This window comes from Coloeus monedula (genome assembly GCF_965178545.1).
Source record: "Coloeus monedula genome assembly, chromosome: Z".
Taxonomy (NCBI): domain Eukaryota; kingdom Metazoa; phylum Chordata; class Aves; order Passeriformes; family Corvidae; genus Coloeus; species Coloeus monedula.
The window spans coordinates 18,101,061-18,121,004 of NC_138822.1; the positions used below are offsets into that span (position 1 = coordinate 18,101,061).

The window sequence follows — 19,944 nt, forward strand, 5'->3', positions numbered from 1 at the left end:
AGCTAATTCTATGTTCCTTCAGATGCTGGGAACCCCAGATTGTGCAGCATCAAGCAGGGCACAACAACTTATGCAGGTCCCATCCATTTTACCCCATTTAGGTAATTTGAACTAATTAAAAATTTTCTTAGAAAACAACTCTATTCATCACTTCTACCGTCAAACAAAAGAGATGTTCACATGGGACCTTACTGCTGCAGTTCTAGACAAAGGCATGGACACACAGGTACTGCTGGGTGGTATTTGCCATTTTGAGTACCACTGGGGCTGCCTGCAGGCTCCTTTCTTATAATCAACCATCTAAATTTATCCTGTGGCTAAGGGACATCCCTGTAGGTACAGATGTAGAAGCAGCACAAAGCAGCACAGCACAGGCCTGCTCCTCCTCAGGTAACAGGCACATGGATCACATGGACTCTTCACATACCATGATTTTAGGTCAGGATTGCTCCATATGCTTCTGTACTGAACATTTATTTAAATTACAGTCCCAGCCCTGTCACTGACACTGCCAGGCCCCACAGGTCACCAGCATCACTTCTTCAGCCTGCAAGGCACTACAGAGTGCTGGAACTGTGCGGGGGGGGGGGGGGGGGTGGGGGGGTGGGGGTGGGGGTGGGGGCGGGTGGTTTCTGCTTGTCCTCTGTGTGGATCCTAACTATTAAAACCCTGAAGGTGAGGGCAAGAAACATGTCCTCTGTGAATACAGCAAATCTGTGAAATTACCTGTGCTGCTAAAGTAAAGGCTTATGTTTATCCACTGAAATGCAGAAAAGTTTGTAACACAGAAATTGGTATGTACAGCTAATGGTAAGAAGAAACAGGAGGATGGAGGGTGGCACACAGGGAAATATAGAAAACAAGCTCAGCCTGTCTGCTGCACCCTTTTCCAGGGACTTAATGATTTCTTCAGTCTATCATTTAAGCAAATAAGGTGAAATACTTCATTCTCTCATGTTGACGGTGTTTGTACTTCATGTTAAGAAGAGCCACTAAATGGCTTCTGAATCAGCTGTGGTGTATATTGAGTATGTCATTTCTGTAGTTTCAAAGTACTCATGACAACCTATGAGGCACAGAAAATCCTATGAAGCCTCACCAGAAGAAACACTCCCTCGATAACTTTTTTTTAGTTGACTTTGAAATACAACCATATTCTTCATAATCTCTCATACGAATCTTTTTAACGTTAGCACAGGCAGTTCCAGGATTAATTCTAAGGACAGATGTATTACAATTCTACTTTTTATTTATTCAAATGGTATTAGGTCTTTAATAATAAACCATGCTGATGACATTTGAAGGAAAACAGTGATTTCAGAAATTACTCTAAGTGAAGAATTTCATCAAAGCCCCATTTATGAAAAAATCCTATTTAAAGTTATTCAGTCAATGAAACAGTATTTCTGTCACAATCATAGTGGCATTTCACACAGTAAAAACTGGGATGCCACTTTGATTAGCTTTGTTTAGGAGCACTAGTATCATGTATTGTCTGAAAAGAATGCTCTTTTAAAAATAAAGTCAACAGCATTGCTTCACACCTGCAGAAACACAGAATTACTCCAGACTAAGTTGCAAAAAAGAACTTCAGACACCTTCCAATTATGTATTCAGCACTGGCAAGTCAGCCTCTCTAGGTCAGTATGAGCAAATTCGCAGCCTTGTCTGAGGTATTTTTGTTTTGTAGTTTATTGTTGCAAATCTTACAGACATTAGCGCTCTGTTAAATAAAGGAATGTAGCACAGTAAATACATCACAACAAAATAACTGGCCAGAAACCCCCTACCCTGTCCCATCCAAACCAAAAAGCCCACTCTTCTCCCCCCTGTCTCTCCCCCAGATCAAACCAGCACAGCTTCATTAGAGAGGCCAGAGACCTGTGGCAGAAAACATCAGAGTAATTACATTCAGTAGATGTGCAATATCAACATTCCAGGCTCACATATATTTATATATATATTTATATTTATATATAGAGATCATTAAATGTTTACAAAGAACAATATTGTTACAAATACAATACTATGCTTTTCCCAACGCTTTACAATAATTTCTATTCATCCTCTTTACAGAACAATAGTACAACTTCATAGTCTAGGTACGGCGCTAAATATGTACAAGAGATCTCAACCATGTTGCTGTCTTGAGAAATACATTTCTTTTAGAAAAGAAGGAAAGCTAGCAAACTTGGAAATCCAAACAGACTCAAACAAGATTCAAAACAAATGTGAAACTTCTCAAAAATAAAAAAATACAAGGGATGCTTCATCCTTAATGTAAACACTGAAGAGTTAATTAGACTGTATGAAGCAGCAAGGATGAAAGAAAAAGAATTCAGGTCTGTCACTGAAGAAGGAATGTAAACCTTTGAAGGAATGTTCCTTTGCATCTGTTAAAAATCCCCATATCTGATCTATCAAACTGCTGCAACAGTCTAGAGAACAGCCAGCTTTCCCTTTTGAGTTCCATTTTCCTGAAACTCTTTCTGTTTACAGAGTAAAATGGGATTCTTTACAAGACTGTTCTCAGAAGTGTGCACACACTATGGACCTCTCAGTTTAGAAATCTTATGCACATACTGTAATTGGAAAAATGAGATTTTTTTGCTAAACTCTGGTCCTGCAAGCATTCATTTGCCTAATGTTAAGCACCTGTTTAGGATGAACAGTAACTTCAGACTCCTGGCTGCAAGATTTCCAAAGAAACAGTCATTTCTTCTCTAAATATATTTGCCTTTTCAGATCTTCATCATTTCCCAGTGAAGTGAGTTAAAGACTTCACCACATGGGCTAGACAGAACCACAGAAAGAAGTGAAGTGGAGGGCATACACACAAGCAGGAACCAGGCTGTGTCTTCAAGAGTTCACTAAGTTTCCTCAGGCAATGTATGGAAAGGCTGCACTGTATATAATCTTCTAAATTGTACATGGTTATATACCATATTTACATTTATTACTATATATATGGAAAGTTCTAGAAAAAAAAGGTTCAAATTACCATAAACCAGGTGTCTACAGTTAAACAATATACTCACAAGCCATTAATTATCATCTTGCATCAGTCAGGCCACAGAGTTAAGTACTAACCTGGAATACTAACACCATTCTCTTGTGCAATCTGCTATTCTGGAGCCTTGGATTAAGTTATATAACAACAAGAAAAGCAGTAAAATCAAGTCATTGTACATTAATTTCAACACTAAAACATATCCCCTTACTACAACAGTTTATGTGCCACTTCATTGTGTCCCTTAAATATCTCCTTCCCACAGAAATAGAGTTTATTCTCTCACTCTGATCAGGCTGTGGTTATACACAATTTTAGAAAGCCAAAAAATGGACCTCTGACAAGAGTGCTCAGTGGTTCTCAGCAGTGTTTGCAGCAAGTGCACATGCACACACCCACTTCCATGAATCCCCGTAGCAATGTCTAGGATCATCACTGGACTGCAAGCAACGCTTACATTGCACAGCTTCTGTCACAACAAGTGAGAAACAAGTGACCATGAACAACACCGCATTTGCAAAGCAGAAGTGGTGTGTGGCTGTGTGTTGTCTGCTCTTGTTTTCATGTACTGAGCCTTTCCATCATAGTAAAACACAGCACAAACTGTTTCTTTAAAAGAAATCAACATGCTAGCCTGGACTAAACGCATGTTTCAACTTCATTATAAACACCAGTATACAGTCCTGAAAAAAAGCCACTACAGAGAATGTAGAATTCTCTCACTAGGAAGAAAAGCCACTGCTGCTTTTTTATTTTTAACCCTCTTAAAAAAACCAAAGAACCCAACCCAGCCCCCTTTTCCCCTTTTGTCTCTAGCATGCAACTTAGAGCTAATCAAATACAAGATTTCATACATCCCTACAGCTTATCATCTTCATACAAGTGCATATAGTACACACAAATCTCTTGTAAGTGCCATACATATGGGAAAAAAAATCACAAGCTAAATTATATAACAAAATAAATAAGTGTATTCTTGCCTCGTCCTTTCCACAGTTACCTATATCATGAACTAAAGAGGAAGTCAATAAAATTAGACAGGTCTTTGGACAAAAATATATGTTAAAACTGGCTCAGAGAACAAAATTACTTAGAACAGTCTGCAGATCTCTTATATTCAAACTTCATAAATAGGAAGCACAATTTAAAAAATGTCTATATACACTGGCACACATGGCTATGTGCACCAAAATCAGAATTAAGAGCCTAGAAAAAGTGTAGCTATTCAGCAAATCCCCTCACTGTTTGTCTTGTGGATATTTAAAGATCCTCCCCCCCCACTTCTTTAACCTCTAAAATCAGGAAGGGACTATAAAAGACAAAGCAGAAGAAAACCAGGAGATAGAAACCTGGGGCCAGAGAGAGGGAGGCAGCTGTAAAAAATGCCTCCCAAATTTCTTAGTATGTAATATTTCTTAGTAATGCAAGTATAATATGTTTCAGGAACTCATGGAGTATTTTCTGGGGTTCTACTATCATGAAGAACTGATGACAGAGGGGAATTAAAAGGTGTGAATTTGGACAATTCATTTTACAACAGCAGCATTTACTGAGTATCTAGAAGCAGGTGATTTTTCCTGAGGGCAAAACCAATCCTTTTGGTATTCTACTTTCCCCACAGACACAAACCTTTAGTACTGAGCTTAGTGCCTGTGGGAAAATAGGGCAAGAAAAGCAAAGTGACATGCAGGATATCCAAGAGAGCACTTTGTACCCTATACTTCTATCTGTTTGGTAAAGACATCTTTCATTCAGCAACATTTAATTTACTCAGTTTGTAAAATTATAGCCACAAAAATAAAATTGATTATATAGCATGAAATAGAGCCATCTGTGAATACTGCTGTAAACTACGCTGCTGTTGTTTACCTTTTTTACATGTGGAGCTGTATGAAGTTTCACTTGTAAAAAGATGCAGCCAAAATAGTTCCATAGATATATTTTGCCCTTTACCAAAATGCAGGAAAATTGTGGGAAGGAGAGGATAATGGGATGGAGGAGAGAGCAACAGTGTATTTGTGTCTGTGAAGTGGGGAGAGAGAAAGAAATGTCTCTGCAGACACAGAAATGCAGCACTAGAGAGACAAGCACTAATGAGGAAAAACATCTTCCATGCACACTGTGGTGGTGAGGTGTCAGCTTCAGATGTAAACTGGTTGCTCTTGTGCAGTCAACAGTCTGTACATGGCAGCTGGCATAGTCTTCATGTGAATCTAGAGGAAATAAGCCAAGTTAATCATGTTCCTAAACATGCATACCTCATGTGAAGGACTCAGATAAGGGCATACAAGGCAAAAAAAAGGTAAAACTTGAGAGTTTTCATACCCTTATTATAGTATTGTAGGTGATGATTTTATGAAATATGTTTAGTATTGATGAACCATCTAAAATTGGGAACACTTCATATTTTCCGGGTAGGGTTCTTCTAAAGCACAGAACTATGGGCCAAATAATGAAAGAAACAGTGTGCAGGCTTGCTCTCACTTCAGCTTTTTGGATTTAATTAGCAACAGACCAGTAGATGTCTAAACACAGAATTCTGTCTAAACACAGAATTATGGAACAGTTTGAAAGGGAAGGGACCTTTGAAGATCATCTAGTCCAAACTGCCTTGTTGCAGCTATTGACATTTTTCACTAGACCAGGTTGTTCAGAGCCCCATCCAACCTGGCCTTGAACACTTCCAGGAATGAGGCATCCACAGGTACTCTGGTCAACCTGTGCCAGTGGCTCACCAACCTTATAGTGAAGGATTTCTTCCTATGCCTGATCTAAATCTACCTTCTTTCACTTTGAAACCATCTCCTATTGTTCTGCACTGGAGACCTTGGTAAAAGTCTCTCAATTTTTCTTAGAAGCCCTCTTTAGACATTCAAAGGCTGCTGTCAGGTCTCCCTGGAGCCTTCTCTTCTCCAGCCTGAACAACCAAACCTCTCTCAGCCTTTTCTCACAGGAGAGGTGCTCCAGCCCTCTGACCCTTTTCATGGCCTCCATCTGTACCTGCTCAAGCAGGTTCATGCCTTATGTTGAGGACCCTAGAACTGTACACACAGCACTCCAGGTGGGGCCTCACAAGAGCGGAATACAAAGGGAAAATCACCTCCCTTTCCCTGCTAGCCACACAGTTTTTGAAGCAGCCCAGGATACAGCTGGCTTTTTGGGCTGCAAGTGCCCATTCCTGGCTCATGTCCAACTTTTCTTCCACCAAGTTCCTCTCTGCAGGGCTGTTCTCATTCCCACTACTGATGTTGGAGATTGCCCAGACCAGATGCAGGAACTTGCACTTGGTCTTGTTGATCTTCACAAGGGTTACATGGGCCACTTTTCTAGCCTGTTCAGATCCCTCTAATGGCATCCCTTTCCTTAAACATTGCTGATCTTGATGTCACCTTCAAACTCGCTGAGAGTGCAACTCGATCCCTGTCTATGTCACTGACAAAGACATGACAGAGTACTGGTCCCAGTACAGTCCCTTGAAGGACACTGCTCATTACTGGTTTTCACTGGTTGTTACTGGTAACAGCAATGACCTGTGCTATACTGCCTAGACACATTGCTGGTTCTTACCTCACCAACAGCATTTGAGAGGATGTGAACAATTTTCTCATGTGGTGTTGCTACAACGCTCTGCCCATTGATTTCAATGATCCGATGGCCAACACGCACACCTCCTCGCTCCGCTATGCCTCCTCTCATAAGGCTACAGATCTGGAAGGGAAAGCACAAGTTTATCACAGGCTGGATAAGAAACAGAGACTTTTGATTACCCATTTTTGCCTGCAAGCTATGAGTCAACATTTAAACACAGAGACTTGCAACAAATTCTAAGAGGCTGACTCAAAGCAAAATTTGTTAGTGACAAGTAACTAATGGATATTCTCTTCCAAGAGCAGAACAAACTTTCAGAAAAGGCTGTTTGTTTTTTTTACATTACATGTCTTATAGTTTGGAAATTTATGAGTGTATGAAGAACCTCAATTTAATGATGTTCATTAGGCAGATGCCTTACAACAAAAAGGATCAAGAACAGGCTCTTTTGAGATCATGCAATGGCTTTGTTAAAGATATGTATGATGCATGCTGAAAGCAGACTCTTCCACACATTTTTGGATTTTTAAGCTGAAATAACTTTTTTGTTCCTCTGGATGACTCTAAAGTTGTGAAGTAAGTAGAGTCAAAGACAAAGAGTAACTCTTATTAACCCAGCTTTTGTATCTTAGACTTAACAAATGCAAAATCCTGCTTGCTGTTAAGGGAGAAAATAGTAGCTTCCCTCTTCTCACACTGAAACTTAGCCACGAATGGAGAGGAAGTTTCATGTATGTTAAAGCTTGATCAGAAAGTGTGGAAGCTACTTACAATCCCATTCTGCACACTGAAGCCCAACTGATATCTGAGGTCTGGTCTTCTGATCAAGACTGTGGTTACTGGAGGACATCTAACTATGTTCAGTTTAACCCGGGCCTGGTTTTTCAAACCCTGAAAAAAACCCCCCAAATTGAGAGTTAAACATTTAACATAAGCCAGGAAAAAAAAAAAGTGTTAAAACATTGACATGGGAACAAAACCGAATAAATAGCTCTTTGTAGGCATTGTACCAGAATGTGATCACTGAATGCCAGACACAAGTATCAGAATATTCAGTGAAATGAATGATAAAACATCAAATTTTTCTTGCCAAAAAGCTGGCATAGTTGTTTCAGGAAAACTAGATGCCTGTTGGCAGTTTCTTCATTTGATAACAGAAATCATGCATAAAAGGAATATTGAACAGGTCCGTGCAGCTCATCAAAAAAGTCAATGACTTTTAAATAAGTAGCTAAGATCATGACAAAAAAGTTGCTTCCCTAATGAAATATATTAAATTCTGTCAAGCAAACAGCAGGTCCTGCTTGTGTCATCCTTGTATAAGCAGCGCTCATAATTGCCATTATTCACAGAATCACAAGATGGGTCGGGTTGGAAAGAACCACTCTGGGTCATCTGGTCCAACCTCCCTGATCAAGCAGGATCATCCCAGAGCACATTGCACAGGATTGTGTCCAGATGGTTCCTGAATATTTCCCATGAGGGAGACTCCACACCATCTCTGGGCAATCTGTGCCAGTGCATGGTCCCTTTATGTTCTCATGGAACTTCCTCTGCATCAGTTTCTGCCCTTTCCCTCTTGTCCTATTGCTCAGCACCACCAAGAAGAGCCTGGTCCATCCTCTTGGCACCCTCCCTTCAGGTACCTGCAGACACTGATAAGGCCCCTCTCATCTGTCTCTTCCTGAGGCTGAATGGGCCCAACTCCCAGCCTTCTTTTCTCGTAAGGAGATGCTCCAGTCCCTAAATGATCTTCGTAGTGCTCCAAAGGACGCAGCTGCTCCAGGAGCTCCATGTCCCACTTGTACTGAGGAGCCCAGAGCTGGACACAGCACTCCAGATGTGCCTCACCAGGGCTGAGCAGAGGGGCAGGATCACCTCCCTCGAGCTGCCGGCAACGTTCTTCCTAATGCACCCCAGGACACCATTGGCCTTCTTGGCCACAAGGACACACTGATGGCTCATGAATAGATTGCTGTCCACCAGGATCCCCAGGTCCTTCTCCACAGAGCTGCTTTCCAATAGGTCACCCAGCCTGTGCTGGTGCATGGAGTTGTTCCTCCCCGAGTGCAGGATCCTGCATTTGCCCCTGCTGAATTTCAGAAGGTTCCTCTCTGCCCATCTCTCCGGCCTGTTGAGGTCCCTCTGAAGGGCTGCACAGCACTTGGGTATTGGCCACTCCTCCCAGCTTGGAGAAATCAGTGAACTTGCTGAGGAGGCATCTGCCCCTTCATTGAAGACATTGATGAGTAAGTTAAAAATATGGGACCAGTATTGAACCTTGGGGGGACACTGCTAGCTACAGGCCTCCAACCTGATCCTGTGCCACTGATTATGACCTTCTGGGATCTGCCATTCACCAGTTCTCAATCCACCTCACTGCCCACTAACCCAGTCCACACTCCCTGAGTTTGTCTATGAGGATGTTGTGAGAGACAGTGTGGAAAACCTTGCAAAAGTCGAGTTAGACAACATCCACTGCTCTTCTCCTCATCCATCCAGGTGGTTGTTCTATGGTAGAAAACAATGAGTATAGTCAAGCATGATTTACCTTTAGTGAATCCATGTTGACTACTGCTGATCACCTTACTGTCATTCATGTGGATAGAGACTGCCTCCAGAATGAGGTGTTCCATCACCTTTCCAGGGATTGAGGTGAGGCTGACTGGACAGTAGTTCTCTGGTTCTCTTTCTTGCCCTTTTTGAAGACCAGGGTGACATTTGCTTTCTCCAGTCCTCAGGCACATCCCCAGATTGCCATGACCTTTCGAAGATGATGGCCAGGACCTTTACAGTGGTGTCTGCCAGCTCTCTCAGCACTTATAGATGCATTGTATCAGGGCCCATGGACACGTGGATTTTGAGTTTACCTAGGTGTTCTCTAACCCTATCCTCTTGGATCAAGGGAAGATACTCCTTCCAACATTCCTTTACCCTGATCTCCCTGATCAGAGATTCCTGAGGACTGGTCTTGACAGGGAACACCAATCCAAAGGCAATGCTCAGTAACTCTGCCTCATCTGTGTCCTCTGTTACCAGGGTGCCCCCTCCATTTAGTAAAAGGTCCACATTATCCTTTGTTTTCCTTTTCTTATTGATGTATCTGAAGAAGCCCATCTTGTTTTCCTTGACATACTTGGTCAGATTTAATTCCAAATGAGCCTTGGCCTTCCTTGTCTCATCTCTCCTTACTCTGACAACTTCCGTATATTAATTCCAAGAAGCCTGACCCTGCTTCCCTCTTCTGCATATTTCCTGCTTATGCTTTAGTAATGACAGGAGTTCTTCATTCATCCATGCAGGTCTCTTGACCCCTTTGTCTGACTTCTTGCTCATTGGGATGCATTGTTCTTGAGCCTGGAGGAAGTAATCCTTGAGTATCAACCTTCCCTGCAGGACCTCTTCCCATGGGATTCTGTCAAGATCGCTAAAGAGGCTAAAATTAGCTCTCCTGAAGCCCATGGCTGCAATCTTACTTGCTCACAGGCTGGCCCCAATCTTCACACCTCTGCCTTTCCTGTTTGTTAGGATGAGGTCAAGTAGCACACCCATTCCCTGTGGGATCCTCCACCATCTGGGACTGGAAGTTGTCATCAGTGCTTTCCAGGAGCCTCATGGATTGCTTGTGCTTTGCTGTGTAGGTCCTCCAGATGTCAGGGTAGTTAAAGTCCCCCACAAGAACCAGGGCCTGTGACTTTGAGGCTGCTTCAAGCTGCCTGTAGAAGGCCTCATCCACCTCTTGATCAGGCATCCTGTAGCACACACCCACAGGTGTCACCATTACCTTTTATCCTATTATGCCCTTTTATCCTATCCTGTAAGCTCATCATCTCATCATCTACCCCAAGACAGAGCTTGATACATTCCAAGTACTCTTCCTCTTGTCTAGATGAGTTATATCACACTCACCATAAACTGCTTGCTACCAGAACAAAGCTGAAGGAGAAAAATTTGTTGTTACTGTCAGGTTGGTATATTGCCCGAAGAGGCTGTGGACTGTCCAGTCTTGGGAGTTATGTAAATCCTAGTGGGCACAGCCCTAAGAAACCTGCTCTACTTTGAACCAATGTGTTGATCGAGACTAGCTACAGGCATGACTGCCAGACTCAGAGATTGTGTTCATACGGCTCCGTGAAAACAAAAATGTAGTAAACCGCAAATAAATGCAATATGACCCCTTGTACAACTTCAGGTATTCAGGGCTCTTGGAGATTGTTAAGACAGATTTTTGAAATGCCTCATTCACACAAAGTATTAGCCGTAAGTCCATACAAAAATAAAATCCACATCAATGAAACACTTTCTAAAAAATACAGCAACTTCCAGCTCCCTTAATTAAACACCTGCCAATTTCAGTATCTGCTTCTTAGTTTCTTTTATATGTACAGTTGAAATCTAGGTCCCACTGCAATCAAGGTGTCAGACACTGACACAATGATTAATTCTGGAAAATAATTCCTACTATAGCTAAGATAATGCACTGAAGTCTCTACATACAGTTTATTGCTGCCGATTCTGTTGAGCTGAGCTCCAGATTCAGCAGTGACTTGAGTACTAAACTGGCATCCTGGCAGGATGAACTACCTGGAAGTGTGTTTTCTTGTCAGTGCCTTAAATTGGACGCAATCAACTTTGGGTGCAAACAGCTGCCCTCACTTCCACACAGCGCTGACCTCAGCTTGGCTCATTCTCCGAGGTGGCTCCAAGAGAATGAATGGGAGTCTGAACACAAAATGACAAAGCTCATGGCTGTGGCAACTGCCTGTACTCCAACTCTCAGGAGAAAGAAGGTCCACCTCTTCCATGACTACGGACTCCTCTACTCTGGTGAGGAATTAGCAGTGCATCTCACATGCTCAAGGATCATGCGCTTTCTGTAGGCAGGTCTCAACAGCAACACACACTGTAGAGGACAGGGATTTATCAACCTGAACTACGCTGTGGGTACGATGAAAAGTCTAAGGGGCTTTTGCCTCAATGTTCTACTCCTGAAGGGTAGGAGTCATGCAGAGTACTGGGGATGCCCATTTCTGTGAGGAATTTAGGTGTCTAACTTTAGTCATCTGAATTCACCCAGGGTACATGCCCTGAACAGACTTGGTATCATCATGCTCTTATTTCCCTGATGAATGTGCAAATTAGTAATACGTATTCCTTGGGGAAAAAAAGTAATGTGGTCCCTAACAAAAATTCTTTTAATTTTACAGAAAGTGCATATATTTCATAAATAGCTAATCTTCAGTAGTATGCACACTGGTAACATAAACTGGTCAGAAACAACAACAACAAAAAGTGTATTTTGACGACCTTTGTTTGTCTAGTTCCTGAGTGTGCTTCTGATAGTAGCCAGCACCAGACACTTCTGCAAAAGATGCAAGTAGCATAATCCTATTAGGGATTAGCTTCTTCCAAGCTCTGTCAGTTTTCAAAAGGTTTATGGCAAATTAGGAGCAGAGATTACATCCATAATATTGAGTTATCTTGTTTGAAGTGCTTGTGACATATGTTTATCCACACAACATTATCATCTTTTAATAAGAGTCTTTCCAGCACGCTAAGGAAATCTGAAATCTGGAATATTTCTACCACATTTAATGATCTGCACTTAGATCACTCATATATATATATACTTGTTTCCAGAAGTGCTATATGAATAACTGCAGATGTGAGGTTATGCAGATCTGCAAACATACAGATTATCTTCTCTTTGGAAAGACAAAAAGAAAAAAGGCTGGCAGTTCATGTGGAAACTGTGGTAAGTATCAGAGAAGAAGAGAAAGGTCTGCAGAAGCCGGAAACAGCAAAGCTGGTTGGTTCTGTACTGAGAAAGTACTGGTGAGCACAACAAAAACTCCATCTGAATAAGAGCAGTATAACTTATCACAGTTCTAGAAATAAAAATTATGTGGGATAGGAAATAATCACAAAGAGCCTAAATTTGCAGGGAGTTTTGTTTAGATGATGCTGGCACAAAGATATTTAATACGATTTTTTCTTCTTCCTTTCTTTACAGATGTAAGACTGTTCCTGTCATATTTTCAGTATGTCACACAGGCTATCATTTCTACTCACTGAATCTAAAGTGACTGGTTCAGTGACTTGACTCATGCGTCTATTAATTAACAGAACACAGTATTAACATTTTGGGAAGCCTGAATGGGAAGTCTTTACAATAAAAATTTTTGTTCAAGTATTAAGAGATAATCCATGAAGAAAAAAAGAAGAATTTACTTTGTACTTTTTTTACTTAAATTTACTTAAATTTAACTTGTAAATGGAAAATTTACTTTGCAATTTAAAAAAATACAAAATGAAAAAAGAAATTTACATAATACAACTTGTTACCAAAAAGTTCCCTAAATGAATAAGTAAGTTTAACAGGTATATTCCTAAAAATCAGAGAAGAATGTCTGTATAATATACCACCAGCATTGCATTATGTCTTCATGTGATGATCTGCAGAGCTAGCAGGACCATTTCAAAAAATAACTAATTTCATACAGCTTTGTATCAAACACACTCTAGTGACAAATCCCTCCTGTTCTTTAAACTTTGATGTTCAAATACTTATTCCTTTATGCGCTACAGCTGCCCCAAGCACTGTTCAGTTCCAGATGACCTGCAACCTTTTCCCAGTCACATACTTTTCTGAAAACTAGAAGAAAGCTCTTCTAATTAAAATATCCCATTTATCCAAGTGAAGCACTACACTTTCAAATAACTTGGACAAAGATGCCACAGAGGGTATTCTTTAAGCCAAAGTTTAAAGCTTTAAGAATAGGTATAAACAAGCAAACAAAAAAAGCATTTGCTCTATTTCATCCAAATACTAAGAGGTATTGACAGCTAATGACAGCTAATATGGCCTATGACAATATTAGGCACCTGCGCCTCCCTTTGTGACATAAAATTTCAAATGTGTATCTGGTAATACCTTCTTTCTGAACAAAATATTCCCTCGTGAAGTTGTGCACAGAGCCCTTGTCTATGCAAGTAAATAGCACAGCACTCTGGCATGGCACTAGATGTTGTCAATCCAAACTTCATCAGGACTTTTGATGCTGTCTCTCATGATAACCTCACAGCCAAGCTCAGGAAGTGGATGGTGAGGTGCATTAAGAAGTGGCTGAATGGCAGAGCTCAGAGGGTTGGGAGCAGGGGCACAGGTTTATGTGGATACATGTAGCTAGCAGTGTCCCCCCAAGGTTCAATACCGGGCCCAATCTTTCTTAACTTATCATCAGAGATGGAATGCTTCCTGAGCAAGTTTGCTGATGACACAAAGCTGGGAGGAGTGGCCAATACCCAAGCGCTGTGCAGCCCTTCAGAGGGACGTTGGCAAGCAGGAGGGATGTGCAGAGAGGAACCTTCTGAAACTAAACAAGGGCAAATGCAGGATCCTGTACCTGGGGAGGAATAACCCCAGGCCTCAGCATAAGATGTCCATGAGCCAGCTGCACCCTTGTAGCCAAGAAGGCTGATGATATCCTGGGGTGCATTAGGAAAAGCACTGCCAGCAGATTCAGGGAGGTGATCCTGCCCCTCTACTCAGCCCTGGTGAGGCACATCTGGAGTGCTGTGTCCTGCTCTGGGCTCCTCAGGACAACAGATACATGGAGCTCCTGGTGGAAGGAAGTCCAGTGAAGGGCTAAGAATATGATTAGGGGATTGGAGCACTTCATTTATGAGGAAAAGGCTGACAGTTGGACTCAATGACCTTAGAGGTCTTTTCCAACCTAAAAAATGCCACAATTCTGTGGAAGGCTGAGGGAGCTGGCCCTGTTCAGTGTCGAGAAGAGACAACTGAGAGGGGAAGAGGGGAATTCCTCAATGTATACAGGTATCTGGGGGGAGGATGTCAAGAGGATACAGTCAGGCTCTTCTTCATGGTGCAGAGCAATAGGATAAAAGGCAAAAAGCCAATGCTGGAACACAGGAAGTTCCACCTAAACATGAGGAAGAATTTCTTTCCTGTGAGGGTGACTGAGCATAGGAGCAGATTTTCAGAGAGGCTTGATGGCCCTTCTCTGGAGATATTCAAAAGACATCAATACACAATCCTGAGTAATGTGCTCTAGGGAATCCTGCTGGAGCAGGGAGGTTGGATTAGATGACTTCTGGCAGTCCCTCCCAAATTTACCCATTCTGTCATCCTGTGTGGAGTCAGAAAATTGGTGTAGCATAACTCACATTGATTTTTAAGATCATGAAATGGAAAGTGCTATGCAAACATTTGGTAAGAATTTATTTAAGAGTTTTTTACCTTCTGCTCTTCAATTATGTCACCCTTTAAAAATGTGTAGCTTCCAGAAACTTTTCCCTACCTTTATAATGCTCTGACATGTTGAGAGTGGCAAACCAACCAAGCTGGTCCCATTGATTGACATGATCTGGTCCCCAATGTTCAGCTTCCCAGACTTCTCTGCCGGTCCTCCATGCATCATGTTGGCTATGATAACTGTAGGCAAAATGGATCCCCAGCCAGACTCCACAATCACCACACCTAGGATTTCTCCCTTTTGTTTTTCAATGTAAACCTGTGTAATAAGAAAAACTGTTTAAAAAAATAGTTTCTTTCATACCCAGGGAACTAACTAATATCACCCCCCTCCAAACATTCACAAAACCAACAAACATACCCCTCTTTATTTGCAACCTGCCTTCCTAATTCAAAGGCAAAAAAAAATAGGGTACATGTTTTACTACTTTTCATTTGTAGTCAAACATTAAATGATCAACACTACACAATATAGACTTGGTGCAAAACACCCCTCAGATGTCATTTCTGTATGTAAGCAGAAGAAGTTGCAGTGAAGGAAAGCCTGGTGCCATGGGCTTTGGTGGACAAAGCTAAATAAGAAGAGATCGCAAGAGTTTATGACTGTGGGCTGGAAAACCATTACCTGTGTGTTCCATTTGCACACTGGTTCATTTTTATTAAGCAAGCTGCAAAGCCTTCTGGCACACAGAATTATTTAAAACCTAGAATCAGTCACTTTCCTAAATACCCATGCCTCTACAAATTTTACGTTGTTTACTGTAATTTTTTTTTTATTGTATTAATCTGTTAATCTGCTTTAAGATCACTTTCAAACATCTCTGAAAATTGTTTGGTAAAAAGAACACAAACAGATGGTAAATCACTTGGCTGCTGTTAAATTTGGGGTTCACTGTTTGCCTTTGAAACAGAACTGATGACAGGGTGTCCTATTAGGAAGGATATTCTAGACTAACTAAAATGATTTATAAGAAGTATTAATGTTTTCTTTTATTTCTGGCAACACACGCCTGCAACTGATAAAGAGCAGCTTAATACTGTTGTGGAAAAAAAATGAGACATACATCTTTGCAATTTTCAGATTTGGAGAAGTGAATCAGGTCATCATTGTACATGTCCTGGGTATTAAGCAAGTCGCTATATTCCTTCTGGCTAAGGTCTTCTGGGTTGATTCCATTTGCCCTCAGAAATTCTTGGTAGGCCACACTAAATGCTTGACCTATGGACTGTGCAATCAGCTGCGCCTGTAGCAGTTCCCAGAGAAGGGAAAAGAAAAGAAAAAAGTGAAACATTCTGATGATCATGCCCACTGACACTTTCCGTTACAATCACACTGTAAAATGGATCATCAAGTTGATGAACCTACAACTTACTGCAATCCAGTGTAAAAAAATATTTGTGCCTTACAAATTAATTCAAAAGACCCACAAAATGTCAACACATTCACCTCTGCCATGAATCTATGCCGGTAAGCAATTATATATATTACAAATATGAGAAAGAAAGCCATCCTTTCACAGGTAAGAACTGCTAATAAGAGTGTAAAGGTATAGCCACTACAGTGACTGTGGCTTGCACCTACAATTCTTCCCACACATGCAGCTCCCAAATGGTTCTCCCTTCTATGGAGATGCCATTCTCTGACAAGCCAGCAGTGAAAATGAAAGGGTAAAAAGCGTATTTCCAACTTTTCTTACCATCCTTTAGAACCATCACATTGATAGTGACTACTCCTATCACAGTCTCAAACAAAAAAGGAAAAGGGCAGCAACTAGTGACCAGAACAAACCCTTGTAGTAACTGGAAATGGTCATATGCATCTCCTTTTTCACCCTGCTACCCCCTTCAGCCTCTCTCCCCTACACTTATTTCCCTCCTTCCAACTTGCATGATATCTTGCCAGTTCTCTGCCTCTTTCCTACTCATTCTGTCCTTTGTAGGCACCCTCTTGGACCTGCAGCTTTCCATAGTCCTCTCTGCACCCAAAGCCACCAAATTCACCACTCACTACACTGCATTGCGCCCACCATGAGCTGTTTTACTTCTGCAGTTGTGGGAGAGAAACTGGGCAGCAGGCAGACGTGGGGAAAGCTGTGTGCCAAGCAAGGCCATAGGGATGCCTGCCTCTGAGATGGCAATCATGGTCAGGCAGGTAATGGGCAGGAGAGGAAAACACAGCATGGAGCAGAGTACTGCTGTGTATAGGTAGAGCAATTCGTGCAGTGAGCACTATGTAGTGCACAGGAGTTGGCCATGATGTGCACTGAAACACAGTGCTGGCTGTGGCAAAGGCAGGGAAGAGACAGGGAGAGCTCCACAGCTGACAAGGGAGACCTGGCAGAGTGCTGGTAATGAATGAATGCTGCTCAGGTGTACTTTTAGGCAGTCTGATGGCCATATTTAAAGTCCAGTTTGGTCCCTAATAAAGGAAAGATTCCTAACCCTGAAATAAAAATTTTACTGCATCTTAACAGTTCAAACCAGCACTAAACCTGCTGATGAGAACAGCATGATTACTGGTGCTGAAAAAGACTGATATGTAGACTGGCTATATGTAACCAAAGCTCAGATCAATATAATTTTGACAGCAAGAACAAGACAGCAATAAAATGGGAAAACTGCACCTCCATAACTCAGTAACCTAAGTGAGGAATGCAGACTTCACATTCATACACATGTATCTTCACTCCAGGAAGAGATTAGCTCCCATTCAGACACCCAGCATTTGGACACATCACTAAGGTTCAACAAGATACTGCTCTAAATACAGTTGAAAATCTAGCGCTGTCCTCCTTAGACAAAGACTCATCCAAGCAGAGACATATTCTGGCCAACACCCAGTCACAGGCTTACAGCTTCTGTCTCACTTACTGTGTAGATTTTGTCAAGTACCCAGCTGTCCCAGAAAAAGAAAATACAAGTTTCATAATATAAACAGGCTGCATTACTTCACTGGAGGTACAAAATCTTTGAAGTTGCCATTTCCTTGCTGCTAACACGGTGCTACAATGCTTCCATTCTGACCATTAGTCACTTGGGTATTTGAGATAAATTTTGCAAGTTATCTGTGAGCTATACACCCGTGACCAAGGAGAGTTGATACAATCTGCCATTTCTCAGCATATTTTCCCCATCAATGAGCAATGCTTTAATTGGATCTACAGGATTGGATTTTAGATCTATTGGATCTACATTGGATTTTACAGCCCAGTTGGATCTACAGGCATAGAGAGGTTCACATACGACACCATATCGGCTGATTCAAACAAAACTTAGATTGGGAAGGTCAGATTTTAGCTAGCCAAAATATTAACAGCTGCCTAGTGTCTTGGGGTGACTTTATGATGTGTATCCCCTATCGCTGCTCTATGCCCAGAAATTAACTTTGCGCCTTTCTGTGCCTTTAAACTGAGCCTGAGAGGGGAGAGAGAAAAAACCGAGTGAACTTTTCAAAGCAGTTGTTCAAGGACACAGACACACACTCCTCTGCGTTCTGCAGCAGCAAGAGCGGAGGAAGCGCCCTGCTTGCTTTTCCGCCAGCTTTCAGCTCCTCTTCTCTGGAGGGAGACACAGAGTTGAACTTTGTTTTCCTGGGACTTTGGTTTGTTTTTCCCTTCTTCTCTTCTGGACTGTTTCAACATCAGAACACATCAGGAGAATTTCCCACCAAAGCCCCAGAGGTGGGCCCACGACCCAGCTCCAAGGAGGAGAGAGACTACATATACAGAAGGACTCTGAATTTTCCCAGGTTTCTCTCCACAGTGAGAGGTTTTATTATTTAGCATTATTATCCTTTTCCTGTGTGTTTGTTAAATAAATAGTTTTTATCTCTTTCACTTTCCTCCAAGGAAAATGTCTTTTTTTGCCTGAACCTGGTAGGGGAGGGCTGGTTATAACCTGCCTTCTATCAGAGGATATTCTCCTCCACATTTGTCCAAACCGGCACACCTAGGAAATAGATCCAGGAAGTATGGATCATGCAAGGGGGTCAGAACTCCCTATGGTGAAGGAAAATAAGCCCCAGACTCTGGACCTGACAGTTTGATATTTGTTTTTTCAACTGACCAGTAAAAGAGAAAGCAGTGTCCAAACCTGTGACTAGAAATATAGGAATGGCAGCCTCAAAGCAGGCAGTATGTCAAATCATATTGAGCAAAAAATACATTGGCTACTCTATTTCACACCAGATTCTTAAAAAGGCTTTGCAAAACAGGTTTACATGTTATTTTGTGGAAATAATCCACAACTTTTTACACTCTGTCAGTTTTGGTACAGGAGTACTTCTATCAGTGCTTGTCCTTACTTTTTAACTTCAGCAGTGGGTCATGTATTCACCTGCAATCAGATAATGTATTCAGACATTGGTTTAGAACAGATTACATAAAATAAAATCATTACATAAAATCAGCTCCTTATTCAAGATAACCTTCTCATCTTGAAGTCCTTGCTGTAGGTTGGAAGATGTGATTATTTTATAAGAAACTGGTATTTTCACTTGCTTCTCTTGAGTATTTTAGTTCCCAGATTATTAGGGCTAACTTGACTATGATCCTGAAAACTATGTATCTGGCCACTTCAATCTGATATTTTTGATTTTACTTTCCAGTTATTGAAAGTTACCTTTAAGAAGTGCATCAAATCAGCAAGTTATGCACATTGATTGTGAAGTTCTATGTAAGGTAACTTAGTAACCTGCACCATATATTAAAATTAATGTAATTTGTGTCTCTATTCAGCGTATGCTGTGATTGCTGAAACTATCAACTTTCTTTGCCAGCTTTTTGATATGATGACAGCAACTACACCCCCAAACACAAACCTTCTGAAAAACAAAAATCAGCTTTCTGGTATGTATCAGTGATTGATCCTCTCCCCTACAAAAAAAACCATCTCTGATAAGACTTTCCCTCTCTTATGCAGAATTTGAGCTGGTATTTGTAACCTGCAGGAACTGGACCCTCCTATCACTGTTACTGGAAGGCACTCAAGAAGCTTGAAAATGGTACGCTTTTCTATAAAGACCAAATTCCTGTGACATGTCAGGTCCAAATATATAAATGGCAGGCAA

The 19,944-nt window shown here is 41.4% G+C and overlaps 1 protein-coding gene across 1 annotated transcript in view; it reads right to left on the reverse strand.

Moving 5' to 3' along the window:
• Positions 1 to 5,151: 5,151 nt before the first annotated feature.
• APBA1 (amyloid beta precursor protein binding family A member 1) overlaps positions 5,152 to 19,944 on the reverse strand; it is a gene marked incomplete at its 3' end in the record, with an annotated part of 88,771 nt that continues 73,978 nt past the window's right edge. The window contains exons 9-13 of the mRNA XM_082301180.1: positions 15,941 to 16,120; positions 14,923 to 15,135; positions 7,370 to 7,489; positions 6,578 to 6,718; positions 5,152 to 5,223 (exon numbers count right to left, since the gene is read on the reverse strand). Of these exons, the coding sequence (XP_082157306.1) occupies positions 5,152 to 5,223; positions 6,578 to 6,718; positions 7,370 to 7,489; positions 14,923 to 15,135; positions 15,941 to 16,120 (726 nt within the window). The remainder of the gene's footprint in view (positions 5,224 to 6,577; positions 6,719 to 7,369; positions 7,490 to 14,922; positions 15,136 to 15,940; positions 16,121 to 19,944) is intronic.